Raw genomic sequence first — 23,308 nt, forward strand, 5'->3', positions numbered from 1 at the left:
GAACTAAATAAAATTCTTGAGAAATACCCCTCTGGGAAGTACCAGAGCGAGATTACGATTACCGATGACTCGATGAAGTTACCGAAATCATTTAAGCTGTTACATTCTTGGAAACCGTCAAAATTTTATATTTCAGTTTATTGAACTTGGTAGAAGGCGACGACTTTCTTAATTTACATATTCTGAAATATCCTACCTAACTGAAAGTCTTACGTACACTTACGTAAGACACTTAATCCGTTGGGTGGATTAATTCTGAACTAAACTTATCTTTAACATAATGGTTGTGACCTTTTGAACAACTTTGTAGAAGACGCCTTCTTTTTAAATTGAATATATTCCGAGATATTCTACCTTGCCGAAGGTCTCATGTACACTAGCGCCGTTGGGTGGATGAATTCTGAACCAAATTAATTTCCAACATAATGGTTTTGACTTTCCGAACATTTTTGTAGAAGACGCCTACTTTCTAAGATCTCATGTAAACTACTACGAAGATCTCATGTAAACTAGCGCCGTTGGGTGGGTGAATTCTGAACTAAACTAATCTTCAACATAATGGTTTTGACCTTTCGAACAACTTTGTAGAAGACGGCTTCTTTCTAAATTGAATATATTCCGAGATATCCTACCTTGCTGAAGGTCTCATGTACATCAGCGCCGTTAGGTGGATCAATTCTGAACTTAACTAATCCTCAACATAATGGCTTTGAACTTCCGATTAACTTTATAGAAGACAATGACTTTCTAAGTTAAATAGATTCTGAGATATCTTACCTTGCCGAAGATCTCATGTACAATAGCGCCGTTGGGTGGATCAATTCTGATCTAAACTAAACTTCAACATAATGGTTTTGAACTTCCGATTAACTTTATAGAAGCCAACGACTTTCTAAGTTAAATAGATTCCGAGATATCCTTCCTTGCCGATCTCTCACGTACACTAGCGCCGTTAAGTGGATGAATTCTGAACTAAACTAATCTTTAACATAATGGTTTTGACCTTTCAAACAACTTTGTAGAAGACGACTACTTTCTAAATCTAACCGCTTCTAAGATATATTAGATTTGTTATACTCAATTAGTCTCTAACCTTTCGAAATAACCGCATTTTTTTTGTTCCGCGTTTTGATCAAAACTACTTCGTAAAAACATGTATTCAGCAGAGAGAAGCGCTACATTTGTCTCGTATATTCGCGACTACGAAGGTAAATTCTTCACGCACAGACTGACAGTTCATTATGGGATTTTACTGTGGAGGAACAAGAAGGGGTGATTGGCGGCCATGTTTCACGCACAGTCTGACAGATAGCAATGAGATTTTGTCATAAGAGTGAGTAGAGGCATTACCTTCGTATTCGCGAATTGCAGCCTGAGAACAGCAGCAAAATTCAGAATTGTTTTGCTTTGTTATGTATCATCTTCTCCCGTAATACAACGCAGGAGTGACATCAACACAAGATTTCGCTACAATCGCCTCCCTCGGTAGGCGATCAAACAACGATCAAGCAACGCTTCGTGTTGCTTGCCGAATTTGTTTCCTCACTACCACTAGCTGCTTGTGAATCAAACGAGAGAACGAGGCATGCATGGTTTGCTCATCTTCAGTTGGGTTGCAAGCACTGCTAGCACAGCTAAATATACATGACAACGAAGCCGATCGGTCGGAGTTATGTGCACAGCATATACATTATACATCAAACATGTAACGAGCACATACATTCAATATGAACTGTTGTCATTATTATTCATGTTTGCACTTATGAATATGAATACTTTACTACGTACTACTTATAGGATTTCACATAATGCTTACGTGTTAAGCAATACATCGAACTTATTAGACATTTCTTTTGGAAATTCATGATAGATTTATTTCAGAATTTATAGATTCTTCATTCTCGCGCTTTGCTTCATAAGGGCGTAACTGTGTTGATCGATTCCTCTTCATCGATGTTTTTTATCTTAACAACTCAACTGACTTAAAAACTACAACCACAGACAAACAGACATAACACTCGTCAAATTTCCATCGTCCACTGATTTACTGGAAACGCTCAGGATGGAGATCTTTCAAGTCGGCCCTTTGCACCACCGGAGGTGTACAGGATCCATAAGCTAGTAAGTACTGATTTACTGGTCAATTCAAATAATCATTAGCTGGTCAATCGATCACTCGTGGCGCTCGCATAGGATTTGCTCTAGTTTGAGGTTTACTCACTACCACCACCTGGTTCGTGATTTGCCCAACTAGCTGAAATTAACAGATGTCGTTAGTGTTTGAACGACCATGAATTTGATGAGTAAATGTTCAATGTGTTATGTCTGTTTGTCTGTGTTACAACCATCTTTGTTGCTGTTGTGTTTTGTGACCGTTGTGATTACCTGAGAAGCAACCAGTAGGATTTTTTTTAATCTTCGTTAAGGTGTTTTTTTAATCTACAGACTAAGTTCAACACCGCACCAGTAGGAAGCCGCAGTATTCTATTTTATCTCGAGATGCATAATAATATCGATGTAGTGAAATCGATCAACGCAGTTACACATCAGCGCGAGAAATATTTCAAAACGTTTTAAAATGTCTTCATAAAATAAAATATCTTCACAGAGACTCAAATGTTTACAAATCTGGCATCGCTGATCTTAACATAGTATTAATTAGGGAAGATCCATAAAGTACGTCATGAAAGAATGGCGATTTTCAAACCACCAACCTCCCCCCTTTGACACGGTTTTTGTAACAAACCTCTAATTTTTTGTATGGGTCGTCACGCTGCTCTGTACCACCCTCTCCCCTATAGGCGTGACCTACTTTGTGGATGGTTCATTACAAGTTCACATGCAGTTTGACTCTGGAACACCGGAGGCTGACAATTGGGCCCAATTTCGGATTGAAAACACTCAATACGACACATTTTGGAACGATACATATTTATATTTTGCATTTTTACACAAGCTTCCCTAACCCTATTGGATTTGTTTTCGATTCTTATTGGATTCACTTTTGACAAACAGACTCCTAAAATCACTTCCAGTAGATTCCCGTTAAAGCACATCACCAGCCGCGTCAGTCGAGTTGATATTTTGTTTAGTTTTCTTTCTTGATGCGTTTCGTAAACCGCTGTTTCTGAATGTTTAGGTTGGGTCCTAGGCGATGCATGAATTTTGTTTTCTGCTCCTGCGATGTTGAGCATGAAGCGCCGGAGGTCGTTGTCGTTGGAATGCCAGTCGCCGCACTGAATAGCGGCCCCGGGCCCAGTTCCGATGGCGTAACATTGTTAATACTCGTCGTGTCAATATGCGCTGCCATCCAGGGCAGGCTGAAACTACTGGTAGGTAGGATCGGAATCAACTCTCCAAATGCTTGCACTGGTATGTCTTCGGTAATTTGTACGTATTTGATGGACTCGACTGACGGGAAGAACGATCCAATGTTCTTCTGTTCACAATCCGAGTCGGCCTTTAGGTGTCGTTTCTTGAGGCGCTCGATATTCTTTTGCTCGCGAATTCTTTGAACATCCCATTTTTTGCGCCGCCGCTCATCAATTTCAAACTTTGCATGGCGCTTTAAATATACTTCTTCACTAATGTTTTCCGACGTTAATTCACTGGGACTTGACAAACACTCGTAATTATCTTCAATCACTGTCCAACATGGAACTTCCAGCTCAGCAGCCTCATTCTCGAGTAGCCGGTCCAGATCATTAGTTATTGCTTCATCTTTCCAATTACATGTGATGTATGGTTTCGATGTCATCATAAATTTGCACGATTTCCTTACCGAACTACCATCCGAAGAATTTCCCGATGAACAAACCGGATTGTACAAACTACTTTTAATCGGATCATCATTGATAACAATAACCTCTGTTTTAGATGCCGGATCCTCTTCTGATTGCTGCAGATTGTTGACTATGTCTTCGCTGTCGCTGCTTTTGACAGATTGGCCCTTGTTTTCTGATTTAATATTTTTCAGTGGTTGCGAGGAGATGACGCCATAACTGATTGGTGTGCTGCAACTGTTGGGTCTTGATTCCACCGGGGGGATTGTTTCAACTATCGGTGGCTCATTTGAAGGAACAGATTCGTCGTCAGACTTGGAGTAGTTGAGAAAAATTTCCTCTTCAATCTCGTTATTTTCAATTTTGATGTCGGATTCCAGCTCGCCGCTGAAATCTTGACAAATCACATCGAAACTGTCGTAGTCGTTGGAAATGACTTCCTTTTTAATTATTTTGACAGCATTGGTTGCATCTGATAATTGTTCTCGTGGAGCCGGCTCCGGTACGACACTTGAAATTACGCGGTTGTTGTATTCGTACACTTTGTCAACAGTAACATTTCTAATTGGAATGCCTATTTCGCGTTGCTCTTTCTGATGTTTCATTTGCTGAAGCCGTTTGTTGACTAGTTCCAGCTGATGCTTGAGCATTTCATTCTCATCTTTTAATTTGATAATCATTTTATCCTTGGCCAGGATTTGATCACTTTGCTCCTGTATCAGATCTAGATGGAGCAACAAAATTGATTGCAATTGTTTCACCTCCTTGAACAGACTCATCTGTTCCGACGAATCTTTGCTACCAACATCGGCGGAAGCCGTGTTGCAATAGACATGATCCAGGTTTTCCATCATCATGATTATTCGTTTATTCCACAGCACAATCAAAATCACCTCCGAATGAACCGCGTTTTATTTATTGAGACATTTAAATTCACTTTGAAATATATTCACAAACTTCTTATCAAGATTCAACACGCCGCAATAAAAATTTTCCATAAAGCCGAAAACAACGCAGTACTGAAAGCCGTTGACGGCACCTGTCAGCTCAGCAGGTAGCTTCTGATCAACTGTGGCCTGGCGAGAGCTGTCAAGGCGACAGCTCAATGTTTTAGCGATGTTTTCATAGAAGGGCTTTTTGCACTTTGTTTTTTTTATTTGATTGTACCGTTTAATATTGTCGGGCCGCCACGATTGAGCGCGATTGAACACTCGCGTTGCGACGCGAGTCGCAATCGAATTATATCATTAGCAGTGCACTATCATGCGCATTAATTTGTTGCGACGTCTTATAACTTCAGATATTTTAATTTAATTGAAAACGAATTTCCGATTTTATACCATACACGGAATAACAATAAGCTCCGTTCAACGTCACGAGTTTTCTATTATGTATTGTCGGCGTAGAACCAACTTAGAATTCGGAAATCGGGACTTCCGAACCGAACTTTCTTCGGAAGTTTTATCTGTCAAACTAATTGATGCGTTGTTTAGCACATCTTTAGGCGAATCCAGTGAACTACTTACGAAGTTGGAAAAGTTGCCTGTATCTGGAGAAAAATCAAACTTCGGTATAAAAAGCGTTCTAACTTTATTCCGGATAGACAATAATTTAATTAATATGCAGAGAAATATTTTATTGAATCTGATAGAGCAAAATTACCGCGTGCGAGTATTAGTCGTTTAGCAGCGCAGTATCATAACTTTGGCACTTCACCGGACACTACTAAACGCGCTGCTAGTTAAGGTAGCCTCACACCTCGGGAATTTGGTCTGCGGATTTTTTCGCCATGTTTTTTGCATATGCGATGTTTTCGGAATTTGAGCACAGAAAATAAAAATCCCGGCCCCCTTTAAAATACACGGGGACCAAATTCCGGCGGAAAATTTTCCCGAGGTGTAAGGCAGCCTTTAAGGTAGCCTCACACCTTGGGAATTTGATCCGCGGATTTTTTCCTCATGACTTTTTTGCATATGCGATGTTTTCGGGATTTGGACACGGAAAATAAAAATCCCGGACCCCTTTAAAATACACGGAGACTAAATTCCGGAGGAAAATTTCCCCGCACGGGGGATTAGAACTACTCAGAAGTGGGTGTTTTTTCACCCACCTTTAAGATAAGTGGACCAACCCACAAGGTGGGTAGAGCAGCTGTACTCATAAGTGGGTAGACAACTTGAACGTCAAAATGGATGTATAATTTTTACCCACCTTCAGAAATCTAAAAATTCAGTAGATGGGTGAAAAGTACCCATGTAGTAGCAGTAGTATATGAATAGAAAAAAAACTTCGAAAAAATAAAAATTAATATAAATAAAATGAAAAGCTGGAAACTAACGACAAAACATATTTGAATCATTTGTTTGAGAAACTGCATAAGTCCATTTTACACTATTTCGAAAAAACAACAAAAAACTGTTTTTGAACAAATTTGCACCGAATTTTTCGATTTCTTTGATACAGATCAATAGTTTTTGGCTAAACTCAACACTCTGGGGCACTTTCAGTGCAAAAAATTTAAGCAGTACTCCACAATTGCTCTTCAAAGTACGTGGACATATGTATAGTTTCTCAAAAAAACGAAAAAAATTTCATACATTCCTGAACAAATTTTTTTTTTTCGCATTTTTTGCTAGAATACGTATTTTTGGACGAGGATCCAGAATATATAAAAATCTCATTTTGGCCAAAAATGTTACATATGCAGTTTCTCAAACAAACGGTTCATTTATTTATTCACACATTTTTTTATTTTTCCTCAACATTTTATCAATTACAATACAAAATACTTAGAAAAGATTTTGGTTCAAAAGATAAAGTTGTGATAAAGTTGGAGTTCCTTTGATTGCTCTCAGCGGCGGAACACGACAACCTGCACCCATTTGAAAGGAGTCACATTGCCATTCGCAGGACTACAGGACAAGGGCAGAATGCTTAGAGAGAATGCGCTTCCTTGTTTCCTCCATGACGGTTTTATTTATCATATATTTAGAAAAGGCTTACCTGTAGATTATTGATAGTATTTATCAATAGTACTTATTAGATTTTCGAAAAAGCTTACGAAATTGTAGAAGTTGTAGCAAAAATGCACGTGATATGCCGCGGCATATATTCGGCATATATATATATTCGGGACTACATAACGCAAGTCCACGGTGGGTGCTTTTAACACATTTTTGTAAATTTGAAATCACCCACCTTTTTGACAGCTTCATATAGCTATTAAAGGTGGGTGATTTTGAAACATAAAATGTGTAATCTCAAATCTCCGCGCGAGGTGTAAGGCAGTCTTTAGCTAGCCTCGGGAATGCAATACGCGGAATTTTTCTCCATGTATTTTTACATGCTAACATGGACCTACCCAGAATAATGTCAAAGTGACCCAGATTCGGCAAAACCGTGGTTAATTAGGAAAGCTTTGATCACCGCCAGTGCTGTCATGGCAAATCATGAGCTGGTTACTCATACATTTAAAATTTTGCGCCCCTTGGAAAATCCGCCCATCAAACTTTATTGATTTGAAAATTGCGCCCCACGCCTAAATGTGAATAAATTCATTCAGGCTATCATTTCACTCCAACAACGAACTTTTTATAAAAGGCTCTTAGACCCATAGTATTGTATACCAATCGACTCAGCTCAACAAACTGAACAAATGTCTTTACGTCCGCGTCCGTTGAACTTCGCCTGCACCCGACATTTTTTCTTTTTTTTTAAGTTTCGTCTCCACAAATTTCGGTATCTTCATTGAACAAACATTCCATAAAAATGCTTGTTTTCACACTCCTAAACTTTACTTCATTAACAGTTTTACGCCCATGTGTTTTAGACGTTTAAAATGCTTCTGGGTAACTTCAATCGTCTAGTGGCACGTGCTGAGAAATGTCGGTTTGATTCCTACCCTAGTAAAAAGATTTTTTTTGGCATCGGAAAATTTATCACTAATCAACTTTTGTTACATGAGAGTGCTGTCCGTTGTCTAGGCCAAGACAAATTTGTTATCGTGGTGTGTCACGTTAAAATGAAAACTAATAAGGTGTACCGGCTTTAATTTTAATTTTAAATGTTCATCAATCGACCAAAACAAACTATTCACTATAAATGCCTTAGAGCAATTAAATTGTACTCAATTGCTACTAAGGCCGCCCTCACATGACTCACAAGACCGCCCAAATCCCAATGAAGGTCTCAGAGTAACCATAATGTACTCAAATCCAATCTGTGTCTAACTTCATGGGTTTCAGACGTTCGCTGAGCTCATTATGGATGCCTCGAATCAAACATATTGTACTAAAATTGATTCTATGTCCGCACTACAAAACTCAAAGGATCTATCAACTTACTATGAAGGCCTCAGGGTAAATCAAATCTATGTCCGCTAGGGTGGCTCAAAAAACACTTTTTCAAATTTTTTGATGGGCCGCCCTTTTATTCGGTTTTATTTGATGCCCTGATGCTCTGGACAAAATTTCAGCCAAATCGGTCAACGTTTGGGCAGTGCTAAACTCGTTGGAAGTTTATATGGAAAAATGTATGCAGAAAAATCCAAAAACAGTGATTTGCAGTTGGACGGCACAATTTAGGATCAAGAACCATGATACTCATTCAGTTCTTGTAAAATAAAATACAGAATGTTATGCCGAAAACCGCGAGAAGATTAGAGTTTATTACGCAAAGATATTAGCATTTTACTGGAGTGTTGTAGGGGTGAATTTATTTCTTTTCAAAGGTAAAAGAAACGAAATTTGCACAAACCCCACTGCAGAGAAATGCTAATAACTTAGCCGCGCAAACTCGAATCTTCTCGCGGTTTTCTGCATAACATTCTGTATTAAATTCTCCAAGATCTGAATGACTATCATAGTTCTTCATCGTAAGTTGTGTAGTCCAGCTGCAATTTACTGTTTTTGAATGTTTCTGCATACATTTTTCCATATAAACTTCCAACGAGTTTAGCACTGCCCAAACGTTGACCGATTTGGCTGAAATTTTGTCCAGAGCATCAGGGCATCAAATAGAACCGATTAAGAGGGCGGCCCATCAAAAAAATTGAACAAAATTTTTCCCATACTAATTTGAGCCACCCTAATGTCCGCCCACTCAAGGGACTCAGATGATCGCTCATTTCACAATGAACACCTCAGGCTCAGAGTAATCAAAATGTACTCAAATCCAATCTGTGTCCGCCTTCACTATGAAAGCCTCAGCCTCCGCTCGATTCACTATGAAAGCCTCAGAGTAACCGAATTGTACTCAAATCAAATTCATGTCCACCCACATGGGACTAAGACGATCACTAATTTAACTATGAGCACCTACGAGTAACCAAATTGTAATCAAATCTCATAGCGAGGGCTCAAGACACTATGAACGTCTCAAGGCAACAGTTTTGAACTCAAACTCATGATGTATCCGCCCTCATGGGACTCTGGCGAGCGCTCAATTCACTATAAACGTCTCAGAGTAACAATCTTGTACTCAAATTCATGTTGTTTTCCCCCTTATGGGACTCTGGCAAGCGCTCAATTCACTATGAACGTCTCAGTGCAACAGATTTAGACTAAAACTTATGCTGTGTTCTCCCTCATGGGACTCTGATAAGCGCTCAAGTCACTATGAACGAATCAGAGTAACAATGCTGTGTCCGCCCTTATGGGACTCTGGGGGGCACTCAATTCAATAACAAATTTTCAAAACGACTTATCTGCTTTTGTAAATAAAGATTCAAACGTCGATTTGACGAATCTGATGGCACTTCCACGCTAACCAACACCATAACAGGTAGCCGAAGCCTTCACTTACGTGTAGATGGTGATGGTTTGCGTGGGTGAGCCATCAGATTCGTCAAATCGTCGTTTGAATCTTTATTTACAAAAGCAGATAAGTCGTTATGGAAATTAGGTATTGAATTCACTATGAACGTCTCAGAGTAATAATTTTGTACTTAAATTCATGCTGTGTCCGCTCTCATGGGACTCTGGCAAGCGCTCAAGTCACTATGGTCGTCTCAGTGCAACATATTTAGACTCAAACTCGTGCTGTGTTTGCCATCATGGGGCTCTGGCAAGCGCTCAAGTCACTATGAACGCCGCGCCCACGCAAAGTACCCAGTAGACTCGCCCAGGAAACAAAAAGTTGTCGAATTCCACGCCCCTCCCCCCCTTGGATTGTGTCTTATGGTAAGAATATCAATCCCTCGAAATTTCAGCTCAATCGCTTGTAGCATAGGCTGCGCATTTGATTAGATGTTTTTATGGGGCTTTGAGTCAAAATTTATAGGAAAATACACCTCCGACATTCGATTTGGAAATTGGTTCTGATCGCTCGATTGTTGGTATGTTACAGAACAATTTCACAGAACATTGTACGATGATAAAATGAACTTTGCTATTTTTGAATATTTAATATAAAATGTTGGGTACTTAATCTGTCCATGATTTTATAGTTGATATTTGGAATTACTTGAAAACAAATATCGCAAATCTTAAAACAATTTACCCGTAAAAACTTAAATGAGGTTTGAGACATGCAACTTATCGATGTTACAACGATTGAATTACCGTAGTAAATGCGAAAGTAAGTTAAATTAGCTGAAATTTTGAAAGGTTATTACTGTTCACATTTTACATGTAATTGAATTTAAGAAAGATTTATTGAGTCGAGCCAGCCTAGGGCTGAAAGTCTTCTTAATAAAGATACAAAAATAAAGAAACAAAAAAGGTTTTTTAAATTAACATTTCCAATTCAATTTTGAGTTGTTTTAGTTGTCTCATTCCACCCGATGATATCAGAATCAGAAAAAAAGTAAACCCCTTAACGATAGCAGTTCGACGGGAATTAAAAATTGGGTTGAAGGGGTTTATCTCAAACTTAGGTTTTTTGAACCTATTCAAACCTTTCGTTAGGTGGAAACAACTTAGAATTCAGATACTTTTCTACACATGATCAAACGCAAACTCAAATCAAATACTAAAGCTCAGGCTGACCCATTCGACTGAAATTTGGCTTCCCCCAGCAACGATCTAGAATTAAGGAAATTGAACTTAATTTTGACTTGTTTGAACTTCATTTTGGGTAGATGAATTTAACCATGTGGCAATGATAAATATCTTAGGGGGGTCTGGCATACCACGATGGAAATTGTGCCTTTTTTCGAAAGAAATGTAGAAAATATATACATGCTTGCTTGTACTTAATGTATCCGCATAACAATTTCATTGAAAATTTTCATAACTTCTTTAATCAAAAATAAATTATTTTTATGAAAGAATTAGTTCAATGGCTTATGTCTCTACTCATTACTAGAGCAATCCACATTTTTTTTGTAGATTTTGACCCCCTCCTCCTATGTCCCCAACGTGTTTTTTCTTGAACAAAAAAAACCGTACTATCACACTTCACATATTTTTGGTAGTTTTCAACCAAGTGAAAATGTTTTGATGCCAATTCAGGATTCTGTTAGCATTGGTTCCACGATGTATGATTAAACTTTCAACTTTTGTATCTTCAAGTCCAGAAAACCTTTTAATATTCAATTAGAGGTAGAAATTCTTTTCAAATATGATTTTCCCAACTATAAGAAGTTTCTACGAAATCGCAAAGTCCTGCTGCTAATAGCTGAGGTCTTTACAATATCACTTTTTTTTCTAAATTTTATCCGGGTTTCTAACAATCTACTTCTATTTATTGTGGATTAAAACTATGAGACGGTTAGTAAATGTTATTAAAAAGTAGTGTACGATTGCTGTAATAAGAAATAAATTTTAGGTTTATTAAAATAATTGAATTGATCTCACATCGGCACTGGGACCATCCCCAAGGATTCAAACAAGCGCTCATTCTACTATCGTCTTAGAGAAACCTAATTGAACTCAAAATGCTACTGTGCCCGCCCTCATGGACTTAGACGTACGCTCAATTTACTATCATCACATAAGTACAACCAAATTGATCTCATATCGACACTGCGACCGCCCCAAAGGATTCAAACGAGCACTCATTCTACTATCTTCTTAGAGAAACCATATTAAACTCAAAATGCTACTGTGCCCGCCCTCATGGACTCATGGCAGTACAACCAAATTGATCTTATATCGACACTGCGACCGCCCCAAGGATTCAAACGAGCGCTCAATCTGCTATCTCCTTAGAGAAAATAAAAAGGAACTCAAAATACTACTGTGCCCCCCTTTATGGACTCAGACGAGCGCTCAATCCACTATTATCACATAAGTGTAAACAAATTGATCACATATCGACACTGCGACCGCCCCCAAGGATTCAAATGAGCGCTCATTCTACTATCTTCTAAGAGAAACCGAATTGAACTCAAACTGCTACTGTGCCCGCCCTCATGGACTTAGACGTACGCTCAATCTACTATCATCACATAAGTACAACCAAATTGATCTCATATCGACACTGCGAACGCCCCAAAGGATTCAAACGAGCACTCATTCTACTATCTTTTTAGAGAAACCATATTAAACTCAAAATGCTACTGTGCCCGCCCTCATGGACTCAGACGAGCAGTACAACCAAATTCATCTTATATCGACACTGCGACCGCCCCAAGGATTCAAACGAGCGCATAATCTGCTATCTCCTTAGAGAAATCAAAAATAAAACTCAAAATACTACTGTGCCCGCTCTCATGGACTCAGACGAGCACTCAATCCACTATAATCACATAAGTGCAACCAAATTGAACTCATATCGACACTGCGCTCGCCCTCATTGACTCAGACGAGCGCTCAATCCACTATCATCACATAAGTGCAACCAAATTGAACTCATATCGACACAGCGCCCACCCTCATAGACTCAGACGAGCGCTCAATCCACTATCATCACATTAGTGCAATCAAATTGATCTCATATCGACACTGCAACCGCCCCCAAGGATTCAAACGAGCGCTCATTTTACTATCTCCTTGGAGAAACCTAATTGTACTCAAAATGCTACTGTGCCCACCCTCATGGACTCATACGAGCTCTCAATCCACTATCATCACATAAGTGCAACCAAATTGAACTCATATCGACACTGCGCCCGCCATCATTGACTCAGACGAGCGCTCAATCCACTATCATCACATAAGTGCAACCGAATTGATCTCATATCGACACTGCGCCCGCCCTCATTGACTCAGACGTGCGCTCAATCCACTATCAACACATAAGTTTAACCAAATTGTTCTCATATCGACACTGCGACCGCCCCCAAGGATTCAAACGAGCGCTCATTCTACTATCTCCTTGAAGAAACCTAATTGAACTCAAAATGTTACTGTGCCCGCCCTCATGGACTCAGACGAACGCTCAATCCACTATCATCACATGAGTGCAACCAAATTGAACTTATATCGACACTGCGCCCGCCCTCATTGACTCGGACGTGCGCTCAATGCACTATCATCACATAAGTGCAACCAAATTGAGCTCATGTCGACACTGAACGCCCTCATTGACTCAGACGAGCGCTCAATCCACTATCATCACATAAGGGCACCCAAATTGAACTCATATCGACACTGCGCCCACCCTCATTGACTCAGACGAGCACTCAATCCACTATCATCACATAAGCGGAACTAAATTGAAGTCATATCGATACTGCGCCCGCCCGCATTGACTCAGACGAGCGCTCAATCCACTATCATCACATAAGTGCAACCAAATTTAAGTCATATTGACACAGCGCCCACCCACATTGACTCAAACAATCGCTCAATCCACTATCATCACATAAGTGCAACCAATTTGAACTCATATCGACACAGCGCCCACCCTCATTGACTCAGATGAGCGCTCAATCCACTATCATCACATAAGTGCAACCAAATTGAACTCAGGTCGACACTGAACGCCCTCATTGACTCAGACGAGCGCTCAATCCACTATCATCACATAAATGCAACCAAATTGAACTCATATCGACACTGCGCCCACCCTCATTGACGCAGACGAGCACTCAATCCACTATCATCACATAAGTGGAACCAAATTGAAGTCATATCGACACACCCTCATTGGCTCAGACGAGCGCTCAATCCACTATCATCACATAAGTGCAACCAAATTGAACTCATATCGACACTGCGCCCACCCTCATTGACTCAGACGTGCGCTCAATCCACTATCGACACATAAGTTTAACCAAATTGTTCTCTTATCGGTACTGCGACCCCCCCAAGGATTCAAACGAGCGCTCATTCTACTATCGCCTTAGAGAAACCTAATTGAACTCAAAATGCTACTGTGCCCGTCCTCATTGACTCAGACGAGCGCTCAATTCACTATCATCACATGAGTGCAACCAAATTGATCTCATATCGACACTGTGACCGCCCCCAAGGATTCAAACGAGCGCTCATTCTACTATCTCCTTAGAGAAAATAAAAAGGAACTCAAAATACTACTGTGCCCCCCTTTATGGACTCAGACGGGCGCTCAATCCACTATTATCACATAAGTGTAAACAAATTGATCACATATCGACACTGCGACCGCCCCCAAGGATTCAAACGAGCACTCATTCTACTATCTTCTTAGAGAAACCAAATTGAACTCAAAATACTACTGTGCCCGCTCTCATGGACTCAGACGAGCAGTACAACCAAATTGATCTTATGTCGACACTGCAACCGCCCCAAGGATTCAAACGAGCGCTCAATCTGCTATCTCCTTAGAGAAACCAAATTGAACTCAAAATACTACTGTGCCCGCTCTCGTTGACTCAGACGAGCGCTCAATCCACTATCATCACATAAGTGCAACCAAATTGAACTCATATCGACACTGCGCCCGCCCTCATTGGCACAGACGAGCGCTCAATCCACTATCATCACATAAGTGCAACCAAATTGAAGTCATATCAACACTGCGACCGCCCCAAAGGATTCAAACGAGCACTCATTCTACTATCTTCTTAGAGAAACCAAATTGAACTCAAAATACTACTGAGCCTGCTCTCATGGACTCACACGAGCAGTACAACCAAATTGATCTTATGTCGACACTGCGACCGCCCCAAGGATTCAAACGAGCGCTCAATCTGCTATCTCCTTAGAGAAACCAAATTGAACTCAAAATACTACTGTGCCCGCTCTCATGGACTCAGACGAGCGCTCAATCCACTATCATCACATTAGTGCAACCAAATTGATCTCATATCGAAACTACGACCGCCCCAAGGATTCGAACGAGCGCTCAATTTGCTATCTACTTAGAGAAACCACATTGTACTCAACATGCTACTGAGCCAAACCTCATGGACTCAGACGAGCTCTCAATCCACTATCATCACATAAGTGCAACCAAATTGAACTCATATCGACACTGCGTCCGCCCTCATTGACTCAGACGAGCGCTCAATCCACTATCATTACATAAGTGCAACCAAATTGAAGTCATATCGACACTGCGCCCACCCTCATGGACTCAGGAGAGCGCTCAATCCACTATCATCACATAAGTGCAACCAAATTGAGCTCATATCGATACTGCGCCCGCACTCATTGACTCAGACGAGCGCTCCATCCACTATCATCACATAAGTGCAACCAAATTGAACTCATATCGACACTGCGTCCGCCCTCATTGACTCAGACGAGCGCTCAATCCACTATCATTACATAAGTGCAACCAAATTGAAGTCATATCGACACTGCGCCCACCCTCATTGACTCAGACGTGCGCTCAATGCACTATCATCACATGAGTGCAATCAAATTGAACTCATATCGATACTGCGACCGCCCCCAAGGATTCAAACGAGCGCTCATTTTACTATCTCCTTAGAGAAACCAAATTTAATTCAAAATGCTACTGTGCCCGCCCTCATGGACTCAGACGAGCGCTCAATCCACTATCATCACATGAGTGCAACCAAATTGAACTCATATTGACACTGCGACCGCCCCAAAGATTCAAACGAGCGCTCATTTGACTATTTCCTTAGAGAAACAAAATTTAATTCAAAATGCTACTGTGCCCGCCCTCATGGACTCAGACGAGCGCTCAATCCAATATCATCACATAAGTGCAACCAAATTGAACTCGTATCGACACTGCGCTCACCCACATTGACTCAAACAATCGCTCAATCCACTATCATCACATAAGTGCAACCAAATTGAACTCATATCGACAGAGCGCCCACCCTCATTGACTCAGACGAGCGCTCAATCCAATATCATCACATAAGTGCAACCAAATTGAACTCATATCGATACTGCGCCCGCCCTCATTGACTCAGACGAGCGCTCAATCCACTATCATCACATAAGTGCAACCAATTTAAACTCATATCGACACTGCGCCCACCCTCATTGACTCAGGCGAGCACTCAATCCACTATCATCACATAAGTGCACCCAAATTGAACTCATATCGACACTGCGCAAACCCTCATTGACTAAGACGAGCACTCAATCCACTATCATCACATAAGTGCAACCAATTTAAACTCATATCGACACTGCGCCCACCCTCATTGACTCAGACGAGCGCTCAATCCACTATCATCACATGAGTGCAACCAAATTGAACTCATATTGACACTGCGACCGCCCCAAAGGATTCAAACGAGCGCTCATTCTACTATCGCCTTAGAGAAACCTAATTGAACTCAAAATGCTACTGTGCCCGTCCTCATGGACTCAGACGCTCAATTCACTATCATCACATGAGTGCAACCAAATTGATCTCATATCGACACTGCGACCGCCCCAAAGGATTCAAACGAGCACTCATTCTACTATCTTCTTAGTGAAACCAAATTGAACTCAAAATACTACTGTGCCCGCTCTCATGGACTCAGACGAGCAGTACAACCAAATTGATCTTATGTCGACACTGCGACCGCCCCAAGGATTCAAACGAGCGCTCAATCTGCTATCTCCTTAGATAAACCAAATTGAACTCAAAATACTACTGTGCCCGCTCTCATGGACTCAGACGAGCGCTCAATCCACTATCATCACATAAGTGCAACCAAATTGATCTCATATCAACACTACGACCGCCCCCAAGGATTCGAACGAGCGCTCATTTTACTATCTCCTTAAAGAAACCTAATTGGACTTAAAATGCTACTGTGACCGCCCTCATGGACTCAGACGAGCGCTCAATCCACTATCATCACATAAGCGCAACCAAATTGAACTCATATCGACACTGCGACCGCCCCCAAGGATTAAATCGAGCGCTCATTCTATAACCTCATTGAAGAAACCTAATTGAATTCAGAATGCTACTGCGCCCACCCTCATGGACTCAGACGAGCGCTCAAACCACTATCATCACATAAGTGCAACCAAATTGAACTCATATCGATGCTGCGCCCGCCCTCATTGACTCAGACGAGCAATCAATCCACTATCATCACATAAGTGCAACCAAATTGAACTCATATCGATGCTGCGCCCGCCCTCATTGACTCAGATGAGCACTCAATCCACTATCATCACATAAGTGCAACCAAATTGAACTCATATCGATGCTGCGCCCGCCCTCATTGACTCAGACGAGCACTCAATCCACTATCATCACATAAGTGCAATCAAATTGAACTCATATCGATACTGCGCCCGCCCTCATTGACTCAGACGAGCGTTCAATCCACTATCATCACATAAGTGCAACCAAATTGAACTCATATCGATGCTGCGCCCGCCCTCATTGACTCAGACGAGCACTCAATCCACTATCATCACATAAGTGCAACCAAATTGAACTCATATCGATGCTGCGCCCGCCCTCATTGACTCAGACGAGCACTCAATCCACTATCATCACATAAGTGCAATCAAATTGAACTCATATCGATACTGCGCCCGCCCTCATTGACTCAGACGAGCGTTCAATCCACTATCATCACATAAGTGCAACGAAATTGAACTCATATCGATGCTGCGCCCGCCCTCATTGACTCAGACGAGCACTCAATCCACTATCATCACATAAGTGCAACCAAATTGAACTCATATCGATACTGCGCCCACCCTCATTGACTCCAGACGAGCGGTCAATCCACTATCATCACATAAGTGCAACCAAATTGAACTCATATCGATGCTGCGCCCGCCCTCATTGACTCAGACGAGCACTCAATCCACTATCATCACATAAGTGCAACCAAATTGAACTCATAGCGACACTGCGCCCACCCTTATTGACTCAGACGAGCGCTCAATCCACTATCATCTCATAAGTGCAACCAAATTGAACTCATATCGACACTGCGCCCGCCCTCATTGACTCAGACAAACGCTCAATCCACTATCATCACATAAGTGCAACCAAATTGAACTCATATCGACACTGCGTTCGCCCCCAACGATTAAAACGAGCGCTCATTCTATGACCTCATTGGAGAAACCTAATTGAATTCAGAATGCTACTGCGCCCACCCTCATGGACTCAGACGAGCGCTCAAACCACTATCATCACATAAGTGCAACCAAATTGAATTCATATCGACACTGCGCCCGCCCTCATTGACACAGACGAACGCTCAATCCACTATCATCACATAAGTGCAACCAAATTGAAGTAATTTCGACACTGCGCCCACCCTCATGGACTCAGACGAGCGCTCAATCCACTATCATCACATAAGTGCAACCAAATTGAACTCATATCGATGCTGCGCCCGCCCTCATTGACTCAGACGAGCACTCAATCCACTATCATCACATAAGTGCAACCAAATTGAACTCATATCGATACTGCGCCCACCCTCATTGACTCAGACGAGCGCTCAAACCACTATCATCACATAAGTGCAACCAAATTGAACTCATTTCGATGCTGCGCCCGCCCTCATTGACTCAGACGAGCACTCAATCCACTATCATCACATAAGTGCAACCAAATTGAACTCATATCGATGCTGCGCCCGCCCTCATTGACTCAGACGAGCAATCAATCCACTATTATCACATAAGTGCAACCAAATTGAACTCATATCGATGCTGCGCCCGCCCTCATTGACTCAGATGAGCACTCAATCCACTATCATCACATAAGTGCAACCAAATTGAACTCATATCGATGCTGCGCCCGCCCTCATTGACTCAGACGAGCACTCAATCCACTATCATCACATAAGTGCAACCAAATTGAACTCATATCGATACTGCGCTCGCCCTCATTGACTCACACGAGCGCTCAATCCACTATCATCACATAAGTGCAACCAAATTGAACTCATATCGATGCTGCCCCCGCCCTCATTGACTAAGACGAGCACTCAATTCACTATAATCACATAAGTGCAACCAAATTGAACTCATATCGATACTGCGCCCGCCCTCATTGACTCAGACGAGCGTTCAATCCACTATCATCACATAAGTGCAACCAAATTGAATTCATATCGATGCTGCGCCCGCCCTCATTGACTCAGACGAGCACTCAATCCACTATCATCACATAAGTGCAACCAAATTGAACTCATATCGATACTGCGCCCACCCTCATTGACTCAGACGAGCGCTCAATCCACTATCATCACATAAGTGCAACCAAATTGAACTCATATCGATGCTGCGCCCGCCCTCATTGACTCAGACGAGCGCTCAATCCACTATCATCACATAAGTGCAACCAAATTGAAGTAATTTCGACACTGCGCCCACCCTCATGGACTCAGACGAGCGCTCAATCCACTATCATCACATAAGTGCAACCAAATTGAAGTAATTTCGACACTGCGCCCGCCCTCATGGACTCAGACGAGCGCTCAATCCACTATCATAACATAAGTGCAACCAAATTGAACTCATATCGATGCTGCGCCCGCCCTCATTGACTCAGACGAGCGCTCAATCCACTATCATCACATAAGTGCAACCAAATTGAACTCATATCGATACTGCGCCCGCCCTCATTGACTCAGACGAGCGCTCAATCCACTATCATCACAAAAGTGCAACCAAATTGAACTCATATCGATACTACGCCCGCCCTCATTGACTCAGACGAGCGCTCAATCCACTATCATCACATAAGTGCAACCAAATTGAACTCATATCGATACTGCGCCCACCCTCATTGACTCAGACGAGCGCTGAATCCACTATCATCACATAAGTGCAACCAAGTTGAACTCATATCGATGCTGCGCCCGCCCTCATTGACTCAGACGAGCAATCAATCCACTATCATCACATAAGTGCAACCAAATTGAACTCATATCGATGCTGCGCCCGCCCTCATTGACTCAGACGAGCACTCAATCCACTACAGTCAAACCTCCATGAGTCGATGTTCTATGACTCGATATCGACGGAAGCAAATTATTCCATACTAAAAAATATTTTCTGGGTTACTGTGATGGTCCCTCCAAAGAGCTTTCCAGGATTTTCTATTCTACATCTCGATATTTCTATGAGTCGATGGTCCCTTCAATATCGACTCATGGAGGTTTGACTGTATCATCACATAAGTGCAACCAAATTGAACTCATATCGATACTGCGCCCACCCTCATTGACTCAGACGAGCGCTCAATCCACTATCATCACATAAGTGCAACCAAATTGAACTCATATCGATGCTGCGCCCGCCCTCATTGACTCAGACGAGCACTCAATCCACTATCATCACATAAGTGCAACCAAATTGAACTCATATCGACACTGCGCCCACCCTCATTGACTCAGACGAGCGCTCAATCCACTATCATCACATAAGTGCAACCAAATTGAACTCATATCGATGCTGCGCCCGCCCTCATTGACTCAGACGAGCAATCAATCCACTATCATCACATAAGTGCAACCAAATTGAACTCATATCGATGCTGCGCCCACCCTCATTGACTCAGACGAGCACTCAATCCACTATCATCACATAAGTGCAACCAAATTGAACTCATATCGATACTGCGCCCACCCTCATTGACTCAGACGAGCGCTCAATCCACTATCATCACATAAGTGCAACCAAATTGAACTCATATCGATGCTGCGCCCGCCCTCATTGACTCAGACAAGCACTCAATCCACTATCATCACATAAGTGCAACCAAATTGAACTCATATCGATACTGCGCCCACCCTCATTGACTCAGACGAGCGCTCAATCCACTATCATCACATAAGTGCAACCAAATTGAACTCATATCGATACTGCGCCCACCCTCATTGACTCAGACGAGCGCTCAATCCACTATCATCACATAAGTGCAACCAACTTGAACTCATATCGATGCTGCGCCCGCCCTCATTGACTCAGACGAGCACTCAATCCACTATCATCACATAAGTGCAACCAAATTGAACTCATATCGATACTGCGCCCACCCTCATTGACTCAGACGAGCGCTCAAACCACTATCATCACATAAGTGCAACCAAATTGAACTCATATCGATGCTGCGCCCGCCCTCATTGACTCAGACGAGCGCTCAATCCACTATCATCACATAAGTGCAACCAAATTGAAGTAATTTCGACACTGCGCCCACCCTCATGGACTCAGACGAGCGCTCAATCCACTATCATCACATAAGTGCAACCAAATTGAAGTAATTTCGACACTGCGCCCGCCCTCATGGACTCAGACGAGCGCTCAATCCACTATCATCACATAAGTGCAACCAAATTGAACTCATATCGATGCTGCGCCCGCCCTCATTGACTAAGACGAGCAATCAATCCACTATCATCACATAAGTGCAACCAAATTGAACTCATATCGATACTGCGCCCGCCCTCATTGACTCAGACGAGCGCTCAATCCACTATCATCACAAAAGTGCAACCAAATTGAACTCATATCGATACTACGCCCGCCCTCATTGACTCAGACGAGCGCTCAATCCACTATCATCACATAAGTGCAACCAAATTGAACTCATATCGATACTGCGCCCACCCTCATTGACTCAGACGAGCGCTCAATCCACTATCATCACATAAGTGCAACCAAATTGAACTCATATCGATGCTGCGCCCGCCCTCATTGACTCAGACGAGCACTCAATCCACTATCATCACATAAGTGCAACCAAATTGAACTCATATCGATGCTGCGCCCACCCTCATTGACTCAGGCGAGCACTCAATCCACCACAGTCAAACCTCCATGAGTCGATGTTCTATGACTCGATATCGACGGAAGCAAATTATTCCATACTAAAAATATTTTCTGGAGTTACTGTGATGGTCCTCCAAAGAGCTTTCCAAGGATTTTCTATTCTACATCTCGATATTTCTATGAGTCGATGGTCCCTTCAATATCGACTCATGGAGGTTTGACTGTATCATCACATAAGTGCAACCAAATTGAACTCATATCGATACTGCGCCCACCCTCATTGACTCAGACGAGCGCTCAATCCACTATCATCACATAAGTGCAACCAAATTGAACTCATATCGATGCTGCGCCCGCCCTCATTGACTCAGACGAGCACTCAATCCACTATCATCACATAAGTGCAACCAAATTGAACTCATATCGACACTGCGCCCACCCTCATTGACTCAGACGAGCGCTCAATCCACTTCAATCCACTATCATCACATAAGTGCAACCAAATTGAACTCATATCGATGCTGCGCCCACCCTCATTGACTCAGACGAGCACTCAATCCACTATCATCACATAAGTGCAACCAAATTGAACTCATATCGATACTGCGCCCACCCTCATTGACTCAGACGAGCGCTCAATCCACTATCATCACATAAGTGCAACCAAATTGAACTCATATCGATGCTGCGCCCGCCTTCATTGACTCAGACGAGCACTCAATCCACTATCATCACATAAGTGCAACCAAATTGAACTCATATCGATACTGCGCCCACCCTCATTGACTCAGACGAGCGCTCAATCCACTATCATCACATAAGTGCAACCAAATTGAACTCATATCGATACTGCGCCCACCCTCATTGACTCAGACGAGCGCTCAATCCACTATCATCACATAAGTGCAACCAAATTGAACTCATATCGATGCTGCGCCCGCCCTCATTGACTCAGACGAGCACTCAATCCACTATCATCACATAAGTGCAACCAAATTGAACTCATATCGATACTGCGCCCACCCTCATTGACTCAGACGAGCGCTCAAACCACTATCATCACATAAGTGCAACCAAATTGAACTCATATCGATACTGCGCCCGCCCTCATTGACTCAGACGAGCACTCAATCCACTATCATCACATAAGTGCAACCAAATTGAACTCATATCGATGCTGCGCCCGCCCTCATTGACTCAGACGAGCAATCAATCCACTATCATCACATAAGTGCAACCAAATTGAACTCATATCGATGCTGCGCCCGCCCTCATTGACTCAGATGAGCACTCAATCCACTATCATCACATAAGTGCAACCAAATTGAACTCATATCGATGCTGCGCCCGCCCTCATTGACTCAGACGAGCACTCAATCCACTATCATCACATAAGTGCAACCAACTTGAACTCATATCGATACTGCGCCCGCCCTCATTGACTCAGACGAGCGCTCAATCCACTATCACCACATAAGT

General features: G+C 42.2%; 1 protein-coding gene across 1 annotated transcript; it reads right to left on the minus strand.

The window, feature by feature from the left end:
• Positions 1-2,923: 2,923 nt before the first annotated feature.
• Positions 2,924-4,815, minus strand: LOC134216199 (male-specific lethal 1 homolog). The gene has a single exon (XM_062695151.1). It carries the CDS (start codon positions 4,637-4,639, stop codon positions 3,089-3,091), a length of 1,551 nt encoding a protein of 516 aa, XP_062551135.1. The 5' UTR covers positions 4,640-4,815; the 3' UTR covers positions 2,924-3,088.
• Positions 4,816-23,308: the final 18,493 nt, after the last annotated feature.

This window comes from Armigeres subalbatus, chromosome 2 (assembly GCF_024139115.2).
Source record: "Armigeres subalbatus isolate Guangzhou_Male chromosome 2, GZ_Asu_2, whole genome shotgun sequence".
Classification (NCBI taxonomy): Eukaryota; Metazoa; Arthropoda; class Insecta; order Diptera; family Culicidae; genus Armigeres; species Armigeres subalbatus.

What these genes read in the sequence shown, in the direction of transcription:
- LOC134216199 (XM_062695151.1), bottom strand. Translation starts at nt 4,639, where the DNA reads ATGATGATGGAAAACCTGGATCATGTCTATTGCAACACGGCTTCCGCC.